Source organism: Myodes glareolus, chromosome 13 (genome assembly GCF_982192425.1).
Source record: "Myodes glareolus chromosome 13, mMyoGla1.1, whole genome shotgun sequence".
In the NCBI taxonomy this organism is placed as follows: domain Eukaryota; kingdom Metazoa; phylum Chordata; class Mammalia; order Rodentia; family Cricetidae; genus Myodes; species Myodes glareolus.
This window is the reverse complement of record NC_142038.1, coordinates 52649564-52677006: the sequence shown is the minus strand read 5'-3', so window position 1 is coordinate 52677006 and position 27443 is coordinate 52649564. Positions and strand designations below refer to the sequence as shown.

The 27443-nt window shown below is 46.7% G+C and overlaps 1 protein-coding gene across 1 annotated transcript; it reads right to left on the bottom strand.

Moving 5' to 3' along the window:
• Positions 1-853: 853 nt before the first annotated feature.
• Positions 854-26515, bottom strand: Gfra3 (GDNF family receptor alpha 3). The gene is made up of 8 exons (XM_048442351.3): positions 26302-26515; positions 15329-15616; positions 10555-10647; positions 7771-8083; positions 4552-4655; positions 4260-4394; positions 3731-3822; positions 854-3540 (listed from the first exon to the last, which is right to left on the bottom strand). The coding sequence occupies exons 1-8, from the start codon at positions 26381-26383 to the stop codon at positions 3451-3453; spliced, it is 1197 nt and encodes a 398-aa protein (XP_048298308.3). The 5' UTR covers positions 26384-26515; the 3' UTR covers positions 854-3450.
• Between the last annotated feature and the right edge of the window lie 928 nt (positions 26516-27443).

The following is a 27443-nucleotide window of genomic DNA, read 5'->3' as shown; positions in this document are numbered from 1 at the left end:
GCCCAGCCTGGTCTATAGAGTGAGTTCCAGGACAGTCTGGGCTACATAGAGAAACTCTGTCTTGAAAAACAAAACAAAACAAAACAAGCAACAACAAAAAACTTCCAGTTAAGCCCCACCTCTCAGAAGTTCTACAAATTCACAAGACAGGAGAAAGATTGCCACAAATCTAAGGTCAACCTGGGCTACATAGCAAGGGCCAGCCGGGACTTCATGCTACATGGAAAGTCCCTGTTTCCAAAAAAAAAGAAGGGGGGGGTGCAGAGTACGGAGAACTACCTGAGTGGGAGAGTTCTTGACCTAGTGAATACAGGTCCTAAGCTGGATTCCAAGCCGCACCATAAAAAGAGAAAAGGAAGGGGGGGAGAGGAAGGAAGGAAAGAAGGAAGGAAGGAAGGAAGGAAGGAAGGAAGGAAGGAAGGAAGGAAGAAGAGAAGCCATGCGCGGTGACCAACATCTGTAATCCTAGCTTCAGGAGGTCGAATCAGGATTGTTAGGACTTCACTGCCAATCGGGGCTACACATTGAGTTTCAGACCAGCCTGAGCTACAGTGTGAGATTTTGTCTCAAACAAAATAAAACAAAAACTGCTGGACATAGTGGTGAATGCCAATAATCCCAGAACTTGGGGAGGGATAGTGGTAGGAGGATCAGGATTTCAAGGTCATTCTCAGCTATATGGCGAGTTTGAGGACTCCTGAACTCTGTGAGATGCTGTCTTAGATGTTTCTCTATTGCTGAGATAAGACACCATGACTGGGGACCTCGGGGGAGTATTGAAGCGGGGAGGGGAACAGAGAAAAATGTAGAACTCAATAAATATCAATAAAAAAAGACACTATGACTAAGGCAATTTATAGAAGAAAGAGTTTATTGAGTTTTGCTTACAGTTTCAGAGGGTGAGTCCATGACCACCATGGCATGGGGCACGGCCACAGCAATGAAGCAGTAGCCGAGAGCTTACATTTGATCCACAAGCAGAAGGCAGAGATAGCCAGCTGGAATTGGAGAGAGCTATCAAAGCTCAAAGCCTACCCCCAGTGACACACCTCCTAATCCTTCCCAAACAGTTCCATCAACTGGGGACCAAGCATGAGCCTGGGGTGGTCCATTCTTAGTCAAATCACCACAGACCTGGTCTCAAAAACAAACAAATCAGGCCTGGTGGTGTGCCTGTCTTTGATCTCAACACTTGGGAGACAGAGGCTGGGGAGTGTCTCTCTGAGTTCAAGGTCAGCCTGGTCTACTGATCAAATTCCAGAACAGCCAGGACTATACAGAGAAACTGTCTAAACAAACCAATGAAATAAAACAAAATAAAAAACTATATGAGTTTATGAGTGACGTTTCAGAAATTAAGTATGCATAAGCTAAGATAGCTGTAAACTTATGAGGGGGACACCTCACATTTAAACCACAACACAGGTGGAGGAGTTAGAAAGATGGCTCAGCAGTTAAGAGCACTTGTTGGCCTTGCAGAGGACTTGGGTTTGGTTCCCAGCACCCATACGGTGGTTATAACCATCTGTAGCTCCTGTCCTAGGGTGTTCCTTTCTAACCTCTGTGGGCACCAGGCGTGCATGTGGTACATAACATTCACAAACATAAAATAAAAAAGTAAATCTAAAAAAATAATTTTAAGCTAAATGAATCAATGTGTATTCCTGAAAACAGTGTGTATTAAACAGTAGCTGGCACACAACGTAAGCTCAAGAAATGACGATTGTTATCATTTTTTGCTGTATTTATCACACTGCTGTTTTTATTGATTGTTTTCTCAGTATCTCTCTACTCTGGTATGAGAAAAGACTTGGAATAGTGTCTGAGCCTGGCTACCTCAGCCCCTCTTCCGTCTACCCCAGTGTCTCATGGAGACAGAATTGACTAGCCTGATGTAGGTGTTGCTTTCATTAGTTAATTAGTAAAGAAAACTGCCTGGCCTGATAGGTCAGAACATAGGTAGGCGGGCAAGACAGAACTGAATGCTGGGAAGAAGGCAATGAGGCAGTTGCCATGACTCTCCTCTCCGAGACAGCCGCAGGTTAGAATCCTCCTGGTAAGTCACCACCTTGTGGTGCTACACAGATTATTAGAAATGGGTTAGATCAATATTTAAGAGTTAGCCAATAAGAGGCTACAGATAATGGGCCAGGCAGTGTTTAAAAGAATACAGTTTCTGTGTAATTATTTCGGATAAAGCTAGCCGGGAGGTGGGCTGCGGGAAGCGGCCCGCTGTTCCTTTTACACTAGCTGGCCTTGGAAGGAAAGAAAGAAAGAAAGAAAGAAAGGAAGGAAGGAAGGAAGGAAGGAAGGAAGGAAGGAAGGAAGGAAGGAAGGAAGGAAGGAAGAAAGAAAGAAAGAAAGAATAAGCAAATACCCACAGCTCTATAAATACGTTCTTCCAACTACTCTGCTCAGGGAAGATGCTCCCTTACTCCAGTAGGACTAGATTCCCAGAGAGCAAGGCTCAGCCCCTGGTTTCTTCTGGGCATGTCATGGTCTGGAGCAGCTCATCACACAAGGTTTAATCAACGCTGCGACTGACTGGGGACCTCAGCAGCAGTAGTGGTAGATTCTAGGCAGATCTGAGAATCACCTAGAGTTGGGATGGAGACCATATTTTATCCATCTTGTATTTTTATTTACTATTTTTCTTCTAAGTCTGTGGCAAGGGAGGCCGAGGGAGCTGCCTGAAGGCTCACTGCAGTCAGCAGCCAGGAGGCTCTGTCTCCCCATCACCTTCTTAGTGCCCTTGTGACTGAGGCATGCCACTAATCTTGTATAAACTCACAGTTTAAGAAAATGGGAAAAGATTTAGTTTTAGGTCATAATGTTTAATCATGATCCAAGGGGCTAGGGGACTTGGGGACAGTCGTAGGTGTTAAGCAAGACCCAAAGGCCTCAGCTCTTGATGCCCAAATGTTCAGGATTGCACGGCAGAGCAGTGAAGACAGCCGTTTCTCACTTCCATTCAGAGGGGACGAGGAGCCAGGAACATCAGCTTTCCTCACAAAGGGAATGTCTTTTTCAGCTGCTTTAGAACTCTCAGACCTGCCTTCCTCGAGAATGGAACAGGGAATGAATGGCTTGTTACACTGTGGGCAATCCTGGGAAACAGGAAGAAGGGATGGGGGTGGGGAAGCAAATTGACACCAGAATATATGGCCAAAACCGCGGTGACAAAGTCCTAAGGAGGGACAGCCTGAGACAGAAGAAGGGGTCAGGGAGGTTTGAGAACTAGCCAGTCAGGATCTGAAGGTCATAGCCCCTAGCTTCTCCCAAGCATTCATCTGGAGCAGACAGGTCATGCTAGGCGAGACGCCTGCTTGGTCCAGGGTTACGGTGTTGCACACTGCATCTTCTTCCGAAGGCTGTCAGTTTCTCACCCATAACAGGCCACAAGTCAGTCTGGGTGCGGTGGAAAGAAGGAAGGACCCTGAGGATGACCAGCTACCAGAGGGTCTGAAGTAGAAGCAAAGTAAGTATGAAGACAGAAAGAATGGGTAGCCTGGGCTGTGGCCTTGGAGCAGGGTTACTGTTCTGTGGAAGAAATGGAATAGAGTCAGCCCAGAGGACATCTCCCTTCAACACCTAAGCCTCAGTCACATGACCTGTGCGTTAGAGGACTGTATCATGGCGTCTCTCCCACCTTGTCCCTTTGTCTGACTGATTTGCATTTTCTCCAACTAGTGCGGTAAAATCGTGAGGTATAAGACAGAGGGAGTCCTACCTGCCGCTGTATCACAGAAAAGGTAGGGTCGTCCACCCGGTCCTGGGCAAAGAGTCGTCTGTGGAAACTCATCTTAGCTGCAATGGCCTCCACTAAGTACAGGAGAAAAAGTAGATCGGAGTAAGGTGCCAGGAAGTTCCTCAGTCTCCCAAGGCAAGAAAGGGAATGCTGGGGGCCCCTGGGGTACAGCGGGCAGGTGGGTAGGAAGTGGAATTCTGACTTGTTCATCTTGGGGCCTAGACAAGTTGAACAGGCCGCATGGAGATACTCTGGGAGTGGGAGGAGTGGGAGAAGGAAGAAAGGTTCGGGTTGGAGAGATGAAGGGCGGAGCCCAGAAGAGGATGCTCTGACTAGAGAGATGGGCAGGACCGCTCGGACCACATAACTGACTCTCTCTCTCTCTCTCTCTCTCTGTGTGTGTGTGTGTGTGTGTGTGTGTGTGTGTGTGTGTGTGTCTGTCTGTCTCTCTCTGTCTCTCTCTCTCTCTGCCAACAGTCACAGGGGCTGGCGGTAAGAGGGGCTTACGCACTGAGGCAGGGGTTCTGGGAGAAGGACCTTTCCAGCCGTTCACACTCTTCCTGCAGGTTGCCGCTGCCTCGGCAGGTGCAGCTTAAGGCAACACTAGCATTGACCTTGCTGATGAAGTTTGGGGTCATGGCAGTCCCTGTTGGGTGAAGAGAGGAAGGGATAGACTCCAACTCCAGCCTCCATCTTCTTCCACCCGTCTCAGGACCTTAGCACCATCCTGGGCCCTGTCTCCAGTGTATTCACACCTCGGAGCTGGCCACTCTATTGATTCCCTACATATGCCCCAGCCTCACCAATCAGCCCCATGTAAGCCCGCAGACATCGGGATTGCTCAGTGGCACAAGTCCCGAGGACGTCCATAGGATGGCAATGGGTCTGGAAATCCAGCAGGCGCGATCTGAAAGAAAGGAACCCAGGAACCCCACTGAGGATCTGGACTTCACCTTTGCTGTCCTCAGCTGGCCACACCTGTCTTCACGCCAGCTCCTCTTTTCCTTCAGCACTACATCCACCACAATCCAGTCACCACCCCCGAGGCCCCACAGCCCATCACCGTGAACGTGAGCTCCACAGTCCCTGGCTACAGAATTTCAAGCCGCTTTTTTGACGTTTCCTTAACTGTCAATCAGAGAGGACAACAGCCAAAGCAGGCTGACTTTCAGGAAGACGAAACAGGAGGATACATTCAGCATAGTGCCTGGCGCACATTCCGTGCTTAGCGAACGCCAGACACTCTGATTATTAACATCCATTCTACATTAGGGAAGATGGCCGTCTCAGTTTCTCTTTCTATTGCTGTGGTAAAATTTGGGGTTTTATTTTAGCTCACCGCTCCAGATCACAGTTCAACTGAGCAGGGAAGCCACGGCAGCGGGGACTTGAAGTGGTCACTCAAGTCCACGGTGCAGAGGGGGGAGAGAATGGATGCATGCTGGTATTTAGCTCACTTTCAGGACCCCAAGTGCTAGGAACAGCGACACTCACAATGGTGGATTCTCACATCAATTACTGAGATTAAATGCAATCCCCAGGGCTGGAGAGATGGCTCAGCAGTTAGGAACATTGGCTGCTTTTCTCGAGGACAGGGGTTCGATTCTTAACACCCACCTGGTGGCTCACAACTATCTGTGACTCCCGTCCCAGAGGATCAAATGCCCTTTTCTGGCTCTCAGGGTACCAGACACGTACACGGAACACATACATACATGCAGATAGACAAAACACATATAAAATCAGAATAAGAAAACCTTAAAGAACAAAACCGCCTGGCATACTAGTGACTTTTAGGTGCTAAAATTGAGTTTGTCCTGTACATTTTCTTCAGTTTGTGTTACGTTTTGCTTCGTGCTAGGTTGTTTACGTGTCTACTACTTCTACACAACTAGGAACTCCTTAAAGGCCAGTATTTTACTCGTTTTAAAATGGGGGGGAGGCTGGAGAGATGGCTCAGAGGTTAAGAGCATTGTCTGCTCTTCCAAGGTCCTGAGTTCAATTCCCAGCAACCACACGGTGGCTCATAACTATCCATAATGAAAGCTGGTGCCCTCTTCTGGCCTGTGTAGGCAGAACACTGTGTACATAATAAATAAATCTTAAAAAATAAGTAAAATGTGTGAGATGATAGTAATGTTTACTAGAACGATAATCATCAGGAACACAGAATGGTTAGAGACTAAGTCATACTCCTACCCTCCAAAGCCAAGTTAGAAATCTGATCTTTGCCTGACACAGTAGTGCATACCTCTCCCAGGAGGCAAAGGCAGGCAAATCTCTGAGAGTTTGAGACCAGCTTGGTTCACCTAGGAAGTCCCCGACCAATCAAGCCTACATAGAAAGATCCTATCTCAATAAGAAGAAAAGAAAAAGAAGCCAGACTCTCTCCCTATAGATCTTGAGCATGTGATTCGGCTTCTTTCCACTACGGCTTGCTTGTTTGTAAACTGAGGATGATACAAGAGTCACTGCAACCAGTTTATAGGCTTCCTGCCACTTAAACAAGAAGATACTAAGTATTTAAAGCAGCATCCAGTCCATAAGAAGCGGCTGGAAATGTTAGTGTTATCATTGAGAGCTCTAAGTGTAAGCTTTAAAAAAAAATATTTCTATGCACGGTTTGCCTGCATTATGTATATGCATCATGTGTGTGCCTGGTGCTGATGGAGACTAGAATATGGAGTTGGATGCCCCAGAACTGGAGTTACAGGCTATTGTGAGCCATCGTGTGGGAACTGAATTCAGGTCCCCTGCAGCAGCCGCAAGTGAAGCTTCTCTTTACGACTGAGACTGATCTAGCAGCTAAGCACGGACCTGAGTTACATGTTCGAAACTTCTCACCCACGCCCACCCTGCCTCCACAGGAGATCACTTGTGGTGAGCGGTGTATAGTGTAGGAAAGACTTCAAGACACAGATGTGCCTGTTTTGTTGCCCGGATAGAAAAATGTTTGGCGGGGAATGCGCTCTAGAATAGTGACAGAATATTGAGCGATGTTTTAACTTTTTTATTTTGTATTAGCATATATTAATTATGTGTAATAATGGGTTTGTGAAGACATTCTCATTACACTTTTAATTTTTGTCTTTTGAAACCGTCTTACTGTGTTTCTCACAATGGTCTTAAACTCCTGGATTCAAGCATCCTCCTGCCTCAGGCTTCTAAGGATCTATCTAGTTTTCTGTAAAAGCTGGGATAGCCTACAGATCTCATGGGATTCTGGTCAGAGTTAACCTACTTGTAGTGCTCAGCCTTGTGGGGAGGAGCAAGTGCTCGGTGAATGCTAGCGCTCGTTAAGAGCTTGATTTTGATTTATTTTTAATCTTTGTTTTTCTAAGACAAGGTCTTCCATTGCTTATGCTGGCCTCAAGTTAAGGATGTATCCGAGAATGATCTTCCATCTCTGCTCTTTCTCCCTTGGCCTCCAAGTGCTGAGAATTCAGATGTGAACCACTAGCCTGGCTTGGGATTTTATTTCTTTATTTAATTTTTAATTAGAAATACTTTCCTTATTTACATGGGGAATGGTTAGGGAGCCATAGTATGTGTATGGGGAGCACTCCGCACCTTCCACTAACACGTTGGGACAGTCTTTCTTGGTTTTGTAGCTGCCTCCTTCCTGGTCCAGAGGCTTGGAGGCCCCTCCTACCTCTGCCTCCCGTCTGTAGGAAGGAATACCTGGACTACAGGTGCTAACCAGATATCCCAGGGCCTCCCAGCCCTCCAGAGGCAGAGGCAGGCAGATCTCTGAGTTCAAAGGACAGCCTGGTCTACCTAGTGAGTTCCAGGACAGCCAGGACCTGTAGAGAGATCCTGTCTCACAAAAACAGCAACAACAAAAACAAAAGAAAAGAAAAGAAAAGATAAGTGGAGGATGGGGGGAGGTTCACAAAACCTCCAAGGTAAAACAATCAGTGAGCTCCCGGTGTCCTGGGGAGTCAGACCCAGCTTCCGCAGGATAGCCAGACCCAGATAAGTGTGCCACATCCCTACCCATCCTGCCCACCCTCACAGGGCACCTGCACAGAGGGTCCGCACGGCAGAAGCTCCGAAGATCCAGGCAATTGGGGACCACAGAGGGGAGGGCGCAGCTGGGGGCGATGGTGTTCCGCCGGCGCTCGCCACAACTCACATCTTCAGGCCTGCACGGACACAGCAGCAGGCCCTGGGCGTGGGGCTCTGCCGCCTTCTCAAAGAAGGCACGCAGCTGTGCGAGGCAGAGGTGGCGCTGGCAGCGGAACCCTGAGCATGCCTCCGCGTAGGCCTTGCGCAGACGGTCACATTTGTCGTTAAGAGTACAGATCATAGCAAATTTGAGGCAGAGGTCCCAGTCTGTGGGGAGAGTAGCACCAAGTCAAGAAGGCAAAGTCTCACTAGGACGTCCAGCAAACGCCTGGGGTGACAGGTTGTTGAGGTGGCAGAAAGGAAGGACTGTCCTGAACCCCTAACACTTCTCTCACAAAGTCTATCTTGTCCCCTGCCCTCATCTGGTCTGGTAAAGCCACCCTAGCCGTCATCATCATCATCACCACTATCATCATCAACACCAACATCCACACACATCTAACACCCACTCACTTATCTAGCATAGGAGCAGGAGACAGCTCAGTAAACAAAAGGGGCTCCTTGACCCCTGCAGTGAGGCCTGTGGTGGGGATCACCAATCAGCTCTGCAACACCCGGAGAACTTCCCAACTGTTGAGTCGATGCAACCCAATTCTGCTTAGGTTTGATTGGAGGCTTTTCTATTCTGTTCAGGGTTTTGTTAGTTTATTTGGAGGGGATATTTTTCCTTTTTTTACATTGTGTGTGTGTGTGTGTGTGTGTGTGTGTGTTTTGCTAGGGAGCATGCGTGGAAGCTGGAGGACAGCTTGAGGGAGCTGGTTCTCTTCTGACACCACATGGGTCCCAGGGGGCCAGGCTTGGCAGCAAGAGCCTTCACTCATAGAGCCATCTCATCTCCCGTAGCCCAGACTGACCTTGAGCTCACTGTCTAGCAAGGATGCCCTTGAACTTCTGATCCTCCTCTTACTCCACTTCCCAAGTGCTGAGGTTACAGCTATGAGCTACCACAACCATCTTTCGTTTATTCTATTCAGTGTTATGTTACTTGTCCATCTTTCATTTACTGGTTCACATATAAAAATTCTCCCATATTCTGAAACTTTGAAGACTAGAATGATATTTTATATATATACATATATATATATATATCACGGTATATATACATATATATGTGATATACATATATATCATAACAACACTCTGTGTGTGTCTCTGTGTGTGTGGTGTTGTTGTTTCATGAACCAGGGTTTCTCTGTGTAGCCTTGGCTATTCTGGAACTCACTCTGGAAACCAGGTTGGTGTTGAACTCCCAGAGATTCACCTGCCTCTGCCTCCTGAGCTGGGATTAAAGATGTGCGCCACAACCACCCGGCTAGAATGATATTTTAATGTATGGAGTTGTGGGGTTAGACTTCATTACATGCCGTCTACACACCACTGAGCTACAGCCTCACACCCGTATGATTTCTAGTAACAGAATATTCCAACAAACAGCCCAGAGTATTCCAGCAGGCTGTGATTTTTCACAGGTTGTTTACTGATTCCTCCTAATGGGTCTATTATGTAGAAATCTGTGTTTTCTCCTCAAAACTCCAGTTCTAAGATATATAATTGACGATAATACAAAACTCAATAAAAATTCTAATTCTTAAGCTGGATGTGATAGCACTTTCTATAAATCCAGTACTCAGGAGACAAAGGCAGGTGAATTTCTGGGAGCTTGAGGCCAGTCTGATTTGTATAGTGAGTTCCAGGCCTGCCAAGACTACATAGTGAGATCTTGCCTCAAAACAAAACAAAACAAAAACAAAGCAAACAAATAAACTATATATATATAGTAATTCTTCCAGGCATGACAGCATGCTCATATAATTCTAGCACTTGGAAGCAGAAGAATAAACAGCAAGACTTCAAGGCCTGTCTGGGCTACATAGTAAGACCCTGTTTCAGAAACAAGAAAAAATCCTAATTTTAAAAATACAGAACCAACTATACAATAACTTCTATTTGTATCTTAAAAACTACTGCCTGAATGTATTCTTTTTTTGTTGTTTTGTTTGTTTGTTTTGCTTTTTAACTAGGTAGCCCAGACTGGCCCAGAAGTCATTCTGTAGCTGAGGATGACCTTGAATTTCTGATCGCCCGTCCTCCGTCATCTACTTCTCAAGAGCTAGGATTAAGACTGTACTACCATCCCCCCCCCCCCCCCCGCCGTGCATTTCTGTCTTCTTTCTCAATCAGTTCACAGCCTCACAGGCCTGGAGGAAAAGCGAGCACTCCAGCCCTCGCTGGACTGATAGCTCCCACCCTGAGTGACCGCTGTGGGGAATGAGATGCTTGCTACTTTTTCTGCCTAACTTCTCACCCACCCCATTAGAATGGTTGATGGTTGATAACAAGCAATTTCCTAGTCCTGAGGGACTTCTGAAAAAAACTACTTTCCTGGCCACCTTAAATGTGGGTAAATACTCCATTTCAGCGTGTTTTCTGCTGCTGCTCCCACACACCCTTCCTGAGGACCAGTGGCCCTAATGGGCTCTGGAGGTTTCCCTAGTAACTGTGGCTTTTTAATGACTCCTGGGAACACAGACCATGCACCACAGCTCAGACTTCCATCCTGACACAGCAGGCAGAAACTCTTCCCCAAAGCACCCCCAGTTTATACTCCCCTCAGCCACCTTCCCTCAGAGCCCAAGCCCAGCCTCCCTTTCCGCATCCTAGGGTTTGGTCCTCCACACCTGGTTTGAGCATGCTCAGCTTGCTGAGATTCATTTTCCAGGGTTTGCTGGTCACTGTGTCTTCATAGGGGGAGACATCCAACTCGTAGTCACCTAGAGAGAATGGAGAGTATGTGAACGCCAAAGACCAGGACTTGTAGAGGGGAGCAGGAAGGGCTTCATCCAGCAAAAGACAAGACATGGTCTTGTACCTAGGGAGCTACGGCTGCACAGAGATGAGAATAATTCAGAGCCATGAAGGTACAAGTTAGGCCCAATAAATAAATATATGAAAAGAATTAAGAGTTATCATTTGTTAAATACATTGGATCCCAGGCACGTGCACACACACACACACACACAGACACACACACACAGCTCATTTCAATCCTTCTGGAAGTCTGAGTAGGTAAGGTAAGAAGAAATTGAGGATGAGAGGCTAAGTGACTTGTTTAGATTCACACAGGCTTAATAAGAAGGGGACCTGGGCGAGGCGTGGCAGTGTACGCCTTTCCTCGCAGTGCTCTGAGACAAGGCAAGCCGCTCTCTATGAGTTAGAGACCAGCCTGGTCCAAATATATAGCAAGTTTCATGCCAGCCAGAGCTACATAGTGAGACCTTATCTCAAATAAGGGGCGGGGGGTGGGATATAAAATCTACACTGGTTCTAGAGTTTCTGCTCCTAAGAATAGACCTCACCGCGGGTACGCAATCAAGCAAGGAGATATTTTCTTGCTTTCCCTTGCCATTAGGGAAGGGACAGAAATGGGTTGTGTTCTAGGCTTGACCACTGGCTATAGAGACACATGATACAGCAGAGAAATGGAAGTGAGGCCAGGTCCTGAGCTGGACTAAACTGAGAAAACCAGAGGAAGGAAAGACACAGTGGCCCCACAGCCAGCACATCTCTCCCAGTCCTCCTGTGGGGCTTCGGACTCCTGAAGGGCACTGGCTAGGTTATAAGCATGGTGAGCATTCAGTAAATGCCAGTTAATAAGTGTTGGGAGCTGGGATGGAACTCAGTGTTAGAGTGCTTGCCTGGCATGTACAAAACCCTGGGTTCAACCCCAGTGCCAACAATAAATTGGGCATAAGAGGCTCCTATATAATACCTTCGTTCAGGAAGGGGGAGTAGGCAGATCAAGAGTTCATGGTCATCCTTGGCTGGTTAGAAGCCAGCCTGGGTTCACGAGACCCTGTCTCTAGACCTTCCTATTGAAAGAAAGAGGTGAGCTGGCTGGTGTCACCCAACAGGCCTTTGTAAAAGCATCCTGAAGACTGCAGGAGCATGGCTGTGAGAAAAACTGGAGAGGACGGGCTTTAAGAAAGGAAGACCTGGGACCTCCTAAAGAGAAGCAGGAAGTGGGAGAATCCTGGAAGATGTCTCTGGGGAAGATCAAAAAGAGAAACGGTTAGGATAAGGAACAGAAAGCAGGAAGTGGGCCTTCCATGTCCCCTGTGAGAGGAACACACACATTCAGCCCACTGGTGCCAGGCTTGGCCATGTGGCTCGCTTCAGCCTGTGGAGTTTAGGCTATGTTGATGTCAGTCATTTCTGAGCAGACGTTTTAGACCCATTGCCTGGTTCTGCTGCCCCTCCTTCTCTACCAGCCTGGGTTGTTCCAGAGCGAAGCCATGATGGAAGCTGACGTCAGGTGTAAACCATCAGCAAGAAAGACATTTTTCTTTTTAAAAGCAGAGGTCTGAGCCAGGCGGTGGTGGTGCATGCCTTTAATCCCAGCACTTGGGAGGCAGAGGCAGGAGGATCTCTGTGAGTTCGAGGCCAGCCTGGTCTACAAGAGCTAGTTCCAGGACAGTTAGGACTGTTACACAGAAAAACCGTGTCTCGAAATGCCCTCCGATAAATAAATAAGTAAGTAAGTAAAAGCAGTGGTCTGGGAGCGGGCTCGTTGTAACTGCAGTTTAGCCTAGCAAATTCTTGTTTTGTTTTTCAAGACATTAGAGAGGCAGGTGGATCTCTGAGTTTGAGGCTAGCCTGGTCTACAAAGTGACCAAAGCTACACAGGGAAACCCTGTCTCAGAAAAACAAAAAAACTGCAACAACAGCAAAACCAAAACAGATCAGGAATTTCAGCGTATACAGGATTAAGAGAAGCAACTTGTCCTATTTGGACACAGAAGATAAGGCTGGAAAGGGTTCTGAGTTATAAAGAGGAAGGAAAGCAAATCAAACACATGGGTACCTTGGCGGTCGCTGGGATCTCTCGAACGATGAGGGGGTAATCAGTAAATCCTGCCAGTTGGACAAATATACTCGGAAGGAAAAACAAGGACAAGGGACTTTTAATTAGGGCTAGAAGGAAGCACATGTCTTTGTGGGAAAGGCTACTGGGCTCATGAGATGACAGAAATCAAAGATATAAAAAGCAATTATGTGCTGTACAGCCAAGAGCTACCAGTCCATATTAAAAGATTATGAGACTTAAAATCCCCGACCTCCGTCAGGCAGGAAGCAGGCTGAGAATATTGTTCTGTCCCTAAGGAGGCTCAGTCTCCGACGCCCATTTCAAACACAGCCAAAGAGAGTAATAGAAAAGCAAATAGCTGGCAGAGGGCTGGGCCAAGAGTCCTACAGAATGGGGACAGTCCACTGCACCCCTAAAGCAAAGGGAATACCCTTCCTCCTAGGGAGGACGGTCTTCTGACATCAGCTGTGAACCAGTGTGCCCTACGCCTCCCAGCCTCCCCCTTTCTGAGCGTTGTGTCTGGATTCCGTTCCTTACAGTGCACTAAGAATATGGAAGGCAAATGACTTGTCTTTGTGATTTATTGGTTTCTAGATCAAGAGGAGCCAGATCCAGACCCAGCAGAGAAAATTTCAGAGCCAGGACATAGGTCTGTGTTCTCTACTCTCAAAGGTTGAGGGCACACCACGTCTGAAGCCATTCTGTGCTTCAGAGTAAGACCACTGGGCAAAAACCTAAAAAGTGTCCAAGTGACAGAAGGGGCTGTCGGATCCCCTGGACTGGGGCTATAGACAGTCATGAGCCGCCTCCTGCGTGCTGGGAATTGAACCCGGATCCTCTGGAAGAGCAGCCAGTGCTCTTAACCACCAGAACAATTCTGCAGCCCCCTCCTCACACTGTCCCCTCCTTTGTATGTTTGTTTGATTGTTTTAGGGATGAGGCCTCTGACTGGCCTGGGCCTCACCGAGCAGGCTCAGCTGTCTGGCCTACACCCCAGGGATCTGCCTGTCTGCTTCCCCAGGACTGGAGTTACAAATGTCACATGCCCGTCTACTTTGTTTTAATGTGTGTTCTGAACTCAAACTTAGGTCTTTTATGTTTGCAAGGCTGACTGAGTTACCTCCCCAGCCCCTTTTGATCTTTTTTTCTTTGTTTGTTTTGGTTTTTTGTTTTGTTTTGTTGTTTGAGACAGGGTCTCACTAGCCTAGGCTATCTTTGAATTTGTGGGAATCCTCATACCTCAGTCTCTCGAGTGCTGGGATTACAAACCTCCATGCTCACCTATGGATGACTTCTTTGTTACCACAACATAGTCCCAGCACTCGGGAAGCAGAGGCAAGTAGATATCTGAGTTCGAAGCCAGCCTGGTCTACAGAGCGAGTTCCAGGACAGCCAGGGCTACACAGAGAAATCTGTCTTTAAAAAAAAAAATCCCAAATAAGTTAGTTAATTACAAAGATGACGACGAGTAGAGACAGGCCTAAGACAAGAGACAGGCGTGAATCTTCCGTTTGGCTCCCTCTGTGTCTTCTCTCTTGCTGCCTCCTGTCTGATTAAGGAAAACCTTTCTGTCACAAGCTACTCTTTCTGAATCAGCAGGCCCTGTGGTGTTCTGAACCTGTTCTGAGTTAAGACCCCTTTCCTTTTCAACATCCTAATTCAGGCTGGAATCTTCCAGCTTAGAGCTTCGTGAAGAGGGAAGAAAAGTGGGCGTAAGGGGCCAGTAAGATGGCTCAGCAGTTAAAGGGCTTGCCTGTAGCATGAGGGCCGGCTTCCTATACTGCCTGCCTGGCCAATCAGCGTTTTATTAAAATATGATTGACAGAATACAGACAATTCTCGCACACCACTTGCCACCAAGTCTGTCAGCCCGAGTTTGATTCCCAGAAACCACATGGTAGAAGACATGAATAAAGAAATTTTGTTTGTTTGTTTGTTGAGACGGTTTCCTCGTGTAGCCCTGACTGTTCTTGAGCAAGCTCTGTGGACCAGGCAGACTTCAAACTCAAGACTCACCCACCTGCCTCTGCTTCCCCAACTTCTGTGACGTAAGGTATGAGCCACCAGCCCCAGGCTACTCGTCCACTTTTTAATGTACTACGTGGTGCTAACAAAATACGCTGAAAATATTTCTAAGAGAAAGGGGGAGGTCACAACCCCAGAGAACCTAGGTAACAAAGAGGACCCTAAGAGAGACACACATGGATCCACCTAGGAAAGGGAAAAAAGACAAGATCTCCTGAGTAAATTGGGAGCGTGAGGGGTGGTGGTGGTGGTGGTGGTGGTGGTGATAGGGGAGAGGGGAGGAGGAGAGGGAAGTGGGAAAAAAATGTATAGCACATTCCAATCCAAACAAAATGAGAAGGTTAAATTTTAGAAAAAATAAATGTAGAAATAGGTAGAGGGGAGGGCAAAGTTTTAAGGACCCAAGAAGATAATGCCAAATTTTCCGTGCATCTCTTACGGATGCCACTCGCAGACCTTCATTTGTCCCCACCAAATCAGTCACACGGTCTGTCTCACACCACTGAGAAATGACTTCCCCAATCCACCTTCCAGCTTAGTCCACTCTAGGAGAGCCGTCTTACCAAGGCTTCGAGCTGGGTGAACCATCCAGTAAATTTTCAAACAGGTAGCTTGGTGCTTCATGCGCCAGTGGCACGTGCAGCCTATCAGAGAGCTGTTCCTAAGCTGCTGCGTCGCCTCGAGGCAGTCTGCAGCCGTGGAAGACTCCGCTAGGGCCGGTGTGGTGCCCGCACTAGAGGCGCAGGACTCCAGCTGATGGAAGGCAGCCTTGCAAGCAGGGTCAGTCTGGCACTTCTTTCTGGCCTGGATACAGCTGTTCACAAACCTGCTCTCTGTGGGAGGGGAGTCTCCTGCAAAGACAGCAATCAAGTGAGGCCACCAAATCTGCCAGGGAGTACTAAATCAGGAGGTGAGGAAGGGCAGATTCCGATGAAATCATGAGAAAATCCTAGAGCGTCACAAAGCCCTTTAAGAGTAAGTGTGGAGGGTGCTGGGGAGATTGCTCAGAAGTTAAGAGCATTGGATGCTTTTCCAGGGGACCCAGGTTCAATTCAATTCCCAGCACCCACATGGCAGCTCACAACTGTCTGTAATTCCAGTTCCAGGGGATGCGGCACCCTCACACAGACATATATGTAGGCAAAACCCCCATGCACAGAAAAAAAACAAATAATAATAAGAAGAAGAAGAACAAGAACAAGAAGTGTGGAGTGTGCTGGAAAGATGACTTAGCAGTTAAGAATACTGACTGCTCTTACAAAGGACCCTGGTTCAAGTTCCAACACTATATATATGATGGCTTACAACTGTACATAACTCCAGTTGGAGGGAATCTGTCACCCCCTTCTGACCTCCGTATGTATGTAGTGCACACACATACAAGAAAAACACTGACATAAACAAATTAAAATATAATTAAGTCTTGTGTGTGCTCGCATGCATGCGCACGCACATGAGTCATGCCAGTGGCACCTATCAGAGAGCTGTTTCTGAGTTGTTGTACTTCTTTAAAATATATATACACTTGAGCCAGACAATGGTGGCTCACACCTTTAATCCCAGGACTTGGGAGGCAGAGGCAGGTGAATCTCTGTGAGTTCAAGGCCAGCCTGATCTACAGAGCAAGTTCCAGGACAGCCAGAGCTATACAGAGAAACCCTATCTCAAATACATACGTATTTTTTTTTTACATATGTTATAGGAGTCCATTTGTTAGTTCCCGGCTGCTCAGTTCTGAAATAACCACACAGAAACTGTATTAATTAAATCACTGCTTGGCCCATTAGCTCTAGCTTCTTATTGACTAACTCTTACATCTTAATTTAACCTATTTCTATTTGTTAGGAATATTCTTAAGACGAGCCTATCTGCCAACAGAAATAATTCCAATCAGACCAAATTAGACCAAATCAATGCCCATATTTACTGCAGCGCTCCTGGGTGGCCTGGGAAGCATGGCAGGGAAAGAGAGAGACAGGCTGGGGGAGTGCACACAAAACCCAAAGACCACATGTTCTTTTTCTTGGCAGCAGCCTAAATAGCCTGTGGGAGTGGTCCTGACCCTCCCTGGGGATGGGTCAGTGCTTAGCTTACTTTTCCAGAGGTGGAGTCAGGACCAAGGCAACTCCCAGGGGGAGGGGGCCTGAGATGGAGTTTTCTGCCCCACTGGTACTCCATTGGCGCCCCAAGGATGAATGCCAGGGGCTGGGGTTACACTTTCAATCAATCACTATCAATCTGTGTATCACCACGTGTCTGTGGCTTACCAGGTAAAGTTCTGGCATCTGTCTCCTGAGGGGCTACATGGCTTCTCCAGACTCTGCCTTCTTTCTCCCAGCATTCAGTTTAGTTTTCCCTGTCTACCTATATTCTGCCCTGCACAGGCCTAAGACAGTTTCTTTATTAACCAACGGTATTCACAGCATACAGAGGGGAATCCCATATTATATATATATATATATATATATATACATATATACATATATATGTATGTGTGTGTGTGTGTGTGTATAGATATAGATATTTCTTTTTAAGAAGTGTGGAGAGAAAGAAACGCAATGGACTGGACAGTCTGCAGTTGTCATGATAGACATGAAGCAGGAAAGACCTGAGAAGAGATGAAGATGTGAAGAGGTTTCTCAGCCTCCAAGGAGGCAGAGGAGACCAGCTTTTTGGAAGTAAAATTAGTGATCCTTCCAGGGACAGGAGATGGCGGCCCTGGGCAGAGCCATGCCTCAGACAGGGCTGTCATCATAACCAGAGGGTTGAAAGTGTGTATGGAGTTCCAGATGCAAGTTGGCAACAGCTTTGAGTCTTTCATTTAAAATCTCTTAAAAACACTGTAAGGTAGACTGGCCAGTGAGTAAAGGTGCTTGTCACCAAGTTTGATGACCTAAGTTCAATTCCTAGGAACCATATGGCGGAGGGATAGAAGCAACTCTCGGGAGTCATGCTATGGTATGCCTGACCCTCTCCAATAAGTATATAAAAACCTAGTTTTTAAATGGGGGGAGGTATTTGGTCCACTTATTTTCTCAGAAATACCCAGACAGTGGCAGTTCAGTTGCTTCTAGGACTTAGTATCCGCATGTGTCATGGTACATCATTTCCTGCCAACTGCTTAAAGTGGAAATTCGGGGCTGGAGAGGTAGCTTAGTGGTTAAGAGCACTGACTGCTCTTTCAAAGGACCTGGGTTCAATTCCCAGCATCACACGGTGGCTCACAACCATCTGTAATGCCAGTCCAAGGGATCCAGCACTGTTCTGACCTCCTCCAGCACCAGACATGCATGTGGGGCACAGACATACATGCAGGCAAAACTCTCATATACATAAAATAATAAAATAAATAAATCTAAAACTTAGATGTTTTGACGTGGTGGTTTGCAAGAAAATGGCAGCCAGGCTGTAGTGGCACACACCTTTAATCCCAGCACTCGGGAAGCAAAGGCAGGCAGATCTCTGAATTCGAGGCCAGCCTGGTCTACAGAGTTTCAGGACAGCAGGGCTACACAGAGAAACCCTGCCTTGAAACCAACCCCCACCCCCGAAAAAAGAAAATGACCCCATAGAGACTGACACTATTAGGAGGGTTGGCCTTGTTGGGGTGGGCTTTGAAGTTTCCTAAACTCCAGCTATGTCCAGTGCGGTTCAGAATTGCTTCTGTTGCCTGTGGATCAAGATGTGGAACTCTCAGCTCCTTCTCCAGCACCATGTCTGCCTGCATCCAGTCATGATAATAATGGACTCAACCTCTGAAACTGTAAGCCTGGCCAGGTTAAATGTTTTCCTTTAGAAGAGTTGCCGTGGTCATGGTGTCTCTTCACAGCCACAGAAACCCTAAGACGCATGTTTGACAAGTCCCGTTGTCTCAACCAGTTTTGGGAATCTATCCACCATTTTCCTTGGCCAGTCTCCTTTCAGGTCTCCACGGTTATAGCTCCCAAAGCCATTCTCTCCCATCTTCTGGATATCTTATTTAGTGAACCCCTTTTGTAATCTAGAAAACTTTTTATTAAGGTGAAATTCACACAACATAAAATTTACCTTAAAATTTTCTTTATGATATTTACTTCTTTATGATGGGTCTGTATGCCACAGCACACGTGTGAAGATCAGAGGCTAATCCACAGAATCTGGGCCTCTCCTTCCACCATATAAGTCCCAGGAACTGAACTCAGGTCATCCCGGAGCCTGATGGTAAGTGCCTTTACCCACTGAGCTACCCTGCCAGACCCAAGATTTGCTTTCTTATTCTTATTTATTTTATGTGTATGTTTGCCCTCATGTACACATGCATATCACATGTATGTCTGGTGCCCATGGAGGCCAGAAGAGTGAGCTGGATATCCTGGAACCAGAGTTTGACAAAGTTATGAACCTCCTTGTGGGTGCTGAGCACCAAAATTGGGTCCTCTACAGAGCAACAAAATACCCTTAACCACCAAGCACAGTCTCCAGCCCTGCTATGTTTAACTTTTGGGGGGAAAACCATCAAACTGTTTTCCACAGAAGCTACATTTTTAGCTTCCCACAACCAACTTGAAAAAAGTCTGGTTTTTCCTTAGGCCTACCACGTCTTGCTATTTCCCATTTTGCTGCTATTGTGGCCACCCTCACTGGAGGAAAGCATCTCATTGAGATTTTCATTAGCATCTCTCTAATGACTGAGGCGGCTGTGCATATTTTTATGTGCTTGTTAGCTTCTTGTGATCCTCAATAATAAACTGAAGAGCAGGGTGCAGGAAAAGTCCCCAAATAAAAGATGTATTGATAAATGAATTTTACAAACGGAATACATCAATGTAACCAGCATCTGGAGAGTGAAACTGAACAGTACTCCAGGTACCTGCAAGAAAGCCAGTATCTCTGTGCGTGCGTGTGTGTGTGTGTGTGTGTGTGTGTGTTTTCAAGATAGGGTTTCTCTGTAGTCCTGGCCATCCTGGCACTCAGTAGACCATCCTTGCTCTGTAGACCAAGCTGGCCTCGAACTCACAGAGATCCTCCTGCCTCTGGCGTGCATCACCACCGTCCAGTCCAATATCTTATTTCTAACAACAGAGATCAGTTTTACTTTCAGTCACTTAATACACGTTTTATTGGTTATTTCTTTTTTGCATCTTGGCAAGTATGTATGTATGTATGTGTTTACTTATCAATGTGGGGCATTGCCTGTATGTAGTACATGTGCCTATGCACACACATGCAGAAGTCACAGCAGGATGTAGGGTGCCTTTCTGTTGTCCTTTGCCTTGTTGCCTCGCTACAGGATCTCTCACTAGACCAGAAGCTCATCTTTTTGGCTAGACTGGCTAACCAGCAAGCTCTCAGAATCTGCCTGTCTCTGTCCCACCATGTCAGGGTTCTAGGTACACACAGCCGTGACTGTGTTTTGTTGTTGGTTTATCGGTGGATGCTAGATATTGAATCCAAATCCTCGTGCTTACCAAATAATCACTCTTACCTACTGAGGAATCTCTCTAGCCCCTTTTAGTGGGTTTCTTTTTTTTTCTTGATAAATAGCGCAATGTACCACAGGAGCTCAAGCTGGCCTTGACCTCTCCATCCTCCCTCCTTCCTCAGACTCCTGAGTGCTGAGGTTACAGGTATGAGCCACCATAATGATACAGCTTCTTTTTCTCAGTAACATATTTGTGAAATTTACCCACAGTCATGAGAATTTTTCAAATGTAAAATCCATGAAAGGTGGCGGTAACTCTGTCACTTACTGTGTGGCTTCCTTTCTGTCACTATGCCCATGTAAAAGTTCATGTTTGTTTTTTGAACTAGGGCCTTAGGTGGTCAAGGTTTGCCTCAGACTCTCTATGCAGTGGAGGGTGACCTTGAACCTCTGGTACTTCTGCCTCTTCCTCCCAAAAACTGGGATTATAGGCATGCACCACCATGCCCAGTTTAGAAGCTTGCCTGGGCTGGCAAGACGACCTTTCCTACCAAGCCTCCATCACTCCAAATAAGTAAACAAATGTAAAGATGATGATGAAAAAGAAGAAGAGGAAGGAGAAGAATGAGGAGGAGGGAGAAGGAGAAGAGGCAGAGGAAGAGGAAGAGGAGGAAGAGGAGGAGGAGGAGGAGGAAGAGGAAGAGGAAGAGGAAGAAGAAGAAGAAGAAGAAGAAGAAGAAGAAGAAGAAGAAGAAGAAGAAGAAGAAGAAGAAGAAGAAGAAGAAGAAGAAGAAGAAGAAGAAGAAGAAGACGACACTCTGGAGATGGCTCAGCTCTTAAGAGAGAATAATGTTCTTCCAGAGGACCTGAGTTCAATTCCCAGCACCCACATGGGGCAACTTATAACTGACTGCAAGTTCAGTTCCAAAGTATTCATCACCCTTTTCTGGCCTCCACTGGCCCTTGCACTCCCACAGTAAGAGGAAGAGATACACAAATACACACATACACAAAAATAATGAAGTCATTTTTTAAAAAAAGAAAAGAAAAGAAAAGAAAAAGAAGGGGGCTAGAGAGTTCACTTAGAGATTAAGAGCACTGGCTGCTCTTACAGAGGACCTGTGCACAATTCCCAGGATCCACATGATGGCACTCTCCTGTCTGGAACACCAATCCCAGGAAATCCTGCACCCTCTTCTCGCCTCAAGGACTGTGCACATATGTGGTACACAAATATATTCAAGCAAAACCCACATGTATATAAAATAAAAGTTTTACTTGATAACTTTCTATGTGTAAGAAGCCACAAAGCTCTTGAACTTTCAAAAATATTTAAGGAAGGCATGAAATTTATATATTTGCTTGTGTGTGTATGTGTATAATGTGTGGTGTGTTTATTCATGACTAAGGATGGTGAATAAAAATTGGAAAAGACTGCTGGACATGGAGAAAGACGCCTTTAATACCAGCACACAGAAGGCAGAGGCAGGAGCATCTCTGTGAGTTTGAGGTCAACCTGGTCTACATAGTGAGATCCAGGACAATCAGGGCTACAGAGAAAGACCCTTCTCAAAGAAAAAAAGAAAAAAAGGAAAGAAAAGACCTTTACCAAAAAAGGGGCCATGGATTTAAACAAGTTAATTGTTTAAATTGTAGAGAGTTTAAAGAGACACTCAATACAAATAAACACGAGCTAGTGGTTGATTGAAGGAAACGTCACAGGCTTCAGTCTCATCGTGGTTACTGAACTAGATGAACACTTAACTGGACCAAATGCTGAGTCCTAACTCCTCCCGAGGAAAAGCTCTCCTTCCTGGGAGTTGACCAAGCCTGAGCCTGGTGGATTCACAAACTGCTCAGGCCACAAAGAACTTGGAGGGACTTCAATTTAAATTTCAAGAGAAAAAAATGTAGAAGTTGCCTTCTGGATTGTGAAACTGGGGCTCAATTCAGGGCAAGATCATAAATTGATAGAAGGCACAGATGTGTGCTTTAACTGACACATATGTTTTCTTCTTGGCTGGAGTTGGGAAACTGGATCTGGCTCTTGTAGGCAAGAGGTCTAATACTCAGCTACATCCCGAGTCCTTGTCCTTCTCTTCTTTTAAATCTACAGTTCTGTGCTGACACCTTAAGAATCAATGCCAGGCAAGTGTTACCACAAATCTATATGCTTTTCTTTCCTTTGAAATATTACTTATTTATTTTTGAGACAGGGTCTTCTTAGGTAGCCAGGACTGGTTGCAACAGGCTATGTAGTCCAACTGCTCTAGAACTCGCCACATGAATCAGGCTGACCCTGTCAAATAGACCTGTCATTCATTCCACTTCACTAGCTAACAAGGAAGGTGTTTAATGTTTTTCTCTGACCCTAACATGCAGTCACAGTTTAGGAGTAGTGGAGTTTCTCGGTGGGCAGATCAGTCAGACTGATGAGTGCTCAGATTATTACCTACTTTGACCTAAAAAAGAAAGTCTTTTAGAAATGTAATTAGTGGCTATTTAAAAGCCAGACAAGCCAGGTATGGTAGTGTATGCTTTTAATTCCAGAACTCAGCAGACAGAGGCAGGTGGATCTCTGTGAGTTTAAGGCCAGCTTAGTCTACATAGTGAGTTCTAGAACAGTCAGGGCTATGTAGAGAGACCCTGTCTCAAAAATACAAAACTCAAAACAAAACAGAAGAAAAAGCATGGTGCTCCACGGGCATGGTAGCCCGTACTTTTCCCAGCACTCAGGCAGTAGAGACAGGGGCTCTCTCTGAGTTCAAGGACAGCTATGGCTATCTAGTGAGACCCAGTCTCAAGGAAAAAAGCCAGATACTTTCTCTTGGAAGAGTGAACACACTCAGGCTCCCAGGCCTATACTCTCACATCCAGAGCTGAGTAATGGCAGTCCCATTTAAACCTTTTCTAGCAGGTTCTATCGGGGTTCTTTAGAGAAAGACTAATTGTCAGCCTCTGCTTTCGGGGGACAAGAGCCTCATTTGTTTCTCTCTAGTGTGGTTCCTTGCATGGACACCCATTTATGGATGAACGAACTAAGACAAAGAACAAGCACCAGGGGATGTAACTGGTCCAGCTTAGCTCAAAGTTAGAACCTAGAACGCATGTTTTCTAGCTAGTTTAGAATGATTTTTAGTCCACGATGCCACGTCCCTGGGAGGGGAAAGTCCCCTTTATGTTTGGCTCGGGGTAAGCACTAGTATTCTCTGCTCAGTTGTTAAAATCTCCCCATTAGTGTTAGCTCACAAGCAGCACTTGGCAGCTACTGGACAGCAATGGTGTGCTCTGTGTGTGTGTGTGTGTGTGTGTGTGTGTGTGTGTGTGTGTGTGTGTGCTGTAGTGCTTAGGAATCAAACCCTAGGGCCTTAGGAATGACGCAAGGCAAGTACACCCACATACCTAGGCCCTGGTAAGGCCACTTAAGCAGAAATGATTACGAGTGTTACTGTGGAATGGACCTGTCTGTCATTCCACTTCACCAATTAATGAGGAAGGTACTTAGTGTTCATCTCTGATCCTAACCGGCAGAGATGTTGGGACTAGTGGAATTTCCTGGTGGGCAGCCAAGTCAGGCTGACGAGTTCTTATTGCCCAGATTTACCAACGGAGACAGGCTGTACAGACTAGTTCCTCCCTTTTTTCCTTTCTCATCTCTTCCTTGTGTGTGTGTTATTTTCGCATGTATGTATGTGTGTCTGAGTGCACATAGATGTGTTTGTGCGTCATGTGCCTGTGGAGGTCAATGGTCCAAGTTAGGTGTCTTTCTTTACTTTGTTTGTTTGTTTTGTTTTGTTTTGTTTTCGAGACAGGGTTTCTCTGTAGCTTTGGAGCCTGTCCTGCGACTAGCTCTTGTGTACCAGGCTGGCCTCGAACTCACAGAGATCCGCCTGCCTCTGCCTCCCCAGTGCTGGGATTAAAGGCATGCGCCACCACCGACTGGCTACTTTCAGTTTTGGAGACAGGTCTTCTCACCAAACCTGGAGCTCATTATTTTGGCTAGATTGTCTGCCAACAAACCCCAGTCTCCAGCCCTCTACATCCCACCCCTATTGTTGGTGTTACAGATGTGAGCTCCGGACTTTAATGTAAGTACTAGAAATCTGAAAATAAGGTCCCCATGCTCGCACAGCAGGCAGTCTCCTGTTGGCCATCTCCTGGGACACACACTGCTCCCCTTCCCCACATCTCCCCGGACACACACTGCTCCCCTTCCCCACATCTCCCCGGACACACACTGCTCCCCTTCCCCACATCTCCCCGGACACACACTGCTCCCCTTCCCCACATCTCCCCGGACACACACTGCTCCCCTTCCCCCACGCTCTGCACCTTTTTGGAGACAAGGTATTGCTGTGTATCTAGCCCAGGCTGGTTTCAAACTCAAGGTCTTCTCTTCTCGCAGCACCATGAGCTGCTCAAGACTGGATTCCTGAAGCACCACCTCTGTTGTGTGTGGTCTCTCACTCATGATTCTTTCAGCTCAGGCTGGTTGTTTTGTTGTTGTTGTTGTTGTAGCTTTATTTTACTCCCTCACTCAGGCTCTGGCAGGAGACCCACAACGAGACTCCCGAGTGCCTTTCCACGCTCCCGAACCATTATCTTTCTTTCCAGGGATTGTGGCTCTTGGGATTCTCTTCCTTGGGTAGAAGAATATGGCTCTAATTCAGCCCTGAATTATATCATCCCACAAACTTTACTGCGGATCAGTTACCCTCTGGAGAAGGCACTGTACTGGGCAGCTGGGGAAAAGCCGTGGTGCCTGATAGAGAGTTCTCAACACCAACTTTGAGGGATCCCTAAGAGGGAGTGGGTACGTCTCTGACTCTTGCCTGTTCTCGGGCCTCTTTTCCTCTTATTGGGTGGCCTCGTTCAGCTTTGATATGAGGGCTTTTCCCTTGTCTTATTGTCTATTTTGTCGTATTTGGTTGTTTTCTCTTGGAAGCCTGCTCTTTTCTGAAGGGAAACAGAGGGGAGTAGATGTAGGGAAGAGAAAAGGAACGTGGGGCCTGGGAGGAGTAGGGGGAGAAGAAACTGTCATTGGGATGTATAGTATGAGAGAAGAATCCATTTTCAATAAAAAAAAATAACTTAATCTCAGGATTTGGGAGGCAGAGGCAGGTGGATTTCTGTGAGTTTGAGGTCAGTCTGATATATATAGAGTTCCAGGTCAGCTAGGGCAACATATAGTGAGACCCTATCTAAGAATAAATATAAACAAACAAAAAAAATCCACAACAAACAACCACTCACCACCAACTACCCTATATCCAGTGTGGTTGGGGTTGTAGCTCAGTTGTGCGCTCTACTAGCATACTCAAAGCCTTTGGCTCTGTCCCCAGAACATCATAAAACAGGAGGCAGGGTGACACACACCTGTAACCCAGCACATGCGAGGTAGAAGAATTGATTGATTGTTTTAAATTAAAAAGCAGCCTGCAGTAGTGGCACACATCTTTAATCCCAGCTCTTGGGAGGCAGAGGCAGGCAGATCTCTGTGAGTTCGAGGTCAGCCTAATCTACAGCTGATTCCAGGACAGCCAGGGCTACACATAGAAACCCTATATCAAATCAAAAAATAAATAAATAAAGTTAAATAACTAGGTAATTAAAAAGCACATCCCAAGTGTAAGAAGAGAGCAGGTTGTGGTAACATTCTCAACAATACAACCAGGTAATGAGGTTAGCACATTCTAAGCAGTTCACAAGCCTATTCTATGACAAGTTACACACATTCTATAGTTTCTACTTCCTTTCTGCGGTAAGGAAGAGTTGAAAGCCACTGAGAGCCAATGGCAACCTCTGATCACATTCTCACCTTCTGGAGATAATGACTTGGTAGTGCCTGGCTTCAGGCTGGCCCATGATTGATTTAGGCGCACTTCAAAAGAGGGAAGAAGTAGAGCCAGGGGCGAGGAGATGCTTAGGTGGCCAGGATTTGCTAGAGCTCCGTCTACACGAGTCCATACTCTTGTATAGGCTTGGAAACCAGCCCCTTCCTGACGCTCTAGACTTTCTCCTCCAGTTCCCCAGACTCGAGAGACAGAAGAGCGAGCACCCCACCAATACTCTTAGCTCCACCTGTTCTACAACCCCAGAGGGTTCTGGCTGAGTGAATGCACGGGCGACACTTACCTGCTCCTAGTGCCAGCCACAGCGAGAGCACCAGTAGCAAGAGCACCAGCGGCGGCGGTCGTGGGCTCCGGGAGCGTCCCATGGCCGGATGTAGTCGCTGCGTGTCCGCTCTCCAGGCGCTCTGCCTGCGCAGGGAGCCGCGTTCCCCTGCCTCCGTGCGCGGGACTCGGCGAGCAGGGCTCCCTTGGCCGGCACCTCCCACCGCCGCCTCCCGCCCCTCCTCCCGGCGCCGCCACTCTCCCACTAGGGTCGCGGGCACCGCCCTCCAACTCTGAAGCGCGAGGCAGCTTCGGGTAGTTGTTTCTCCCGGACCCGGAGTGGGACAAGACCTTAGGGCCACTTGGATCTGCCAACCTATTGTCTGTCCGCTGCCAATTTCCCTGGCAAGATTGCTGCTGTTAAGTAATTGTCAAAAAACAAAGCAGTTTTTCTCTTTCGGAACCCTTCTCCCCATCCAGGAACAAATGAAATCTTGTAACAACACTGGAATCAGTTAGGTGTGGGCTTGCTCCTGAAATCTCGGAGGTGGAAACAGGAGGTTTGCTGTGAGTTTACTCTAGCCTAACATACATAGTGAATTCCAGACCTGTCTGGACTACAGAGAGACACGGTATCTCACACTCCTTTAGTCCCAGAATTTGGGAGGCAGAGGCAGGGGGATCTCTGTGAGTTCAAGGCCAGCCTGGTCTACAGGACAGCCAAAGCTATGCAGAGAAACCCTGTCTCAGTAAAACAAAACGAAACAAAACAAACAAAACCAAAGCTAAACCAAATCAAGAAATCTTGAACAAGGGAATCTTGATTTTGTGTGTGTGTGTGTGTGTGTGTGTGTGAATTTGCACATCTATTATCTCATTTGTCCTTAAGTAAGTATTTCCAGGAGTAAGGTTTTGCGATTATTGAAATCAAGATTCTAAAAAATGGTCCCCAGACTGGTGAAATGACAGAACGGATCATAACCACAGCAGGACTCAGGAGCTTTGGTAAACCCATCTGCTTCAAAATCAAGCCCCTTGGACCTATGAGAGCAGAGGAAAGGGTATTCCTCCTACCCTAACCCCTAGTGCCCCAGTTTCTGCTAAACAGATCAAACACTGACCAGAATTAAGATGCAGAACTGTGGATAGAGTGAGGCTCTGGGT

What these genes read in the sequence shown, in the direction of transcription:
- Gfra3 (XM_048442351.3), bottom strand. Translation starts at nt 26,383, where the DNA reads ATGGGACGCTCCCGGAGCCCACGACCGCCGCCGCTGGTGCTCTTGCTA. An exon ending in TCACCCAGCTCGAAGCCTTG is followed by an intron (nt 10,648 to 15,328) that starts GTAAGACGGCTC and finishes CATTCTCTCTAG; the next exon opens with GTGACTACGAGTTGGATGTC. An exon ending in CTCCCAGAACCCCTGCCTCA is followed by an intron (nt 3,823 to 4,259) that starts GTGCGTAAGCCC and finishes TCCTGTACTTAG; the next exon opens with TGGAGGCCATTGCAGCTAAG.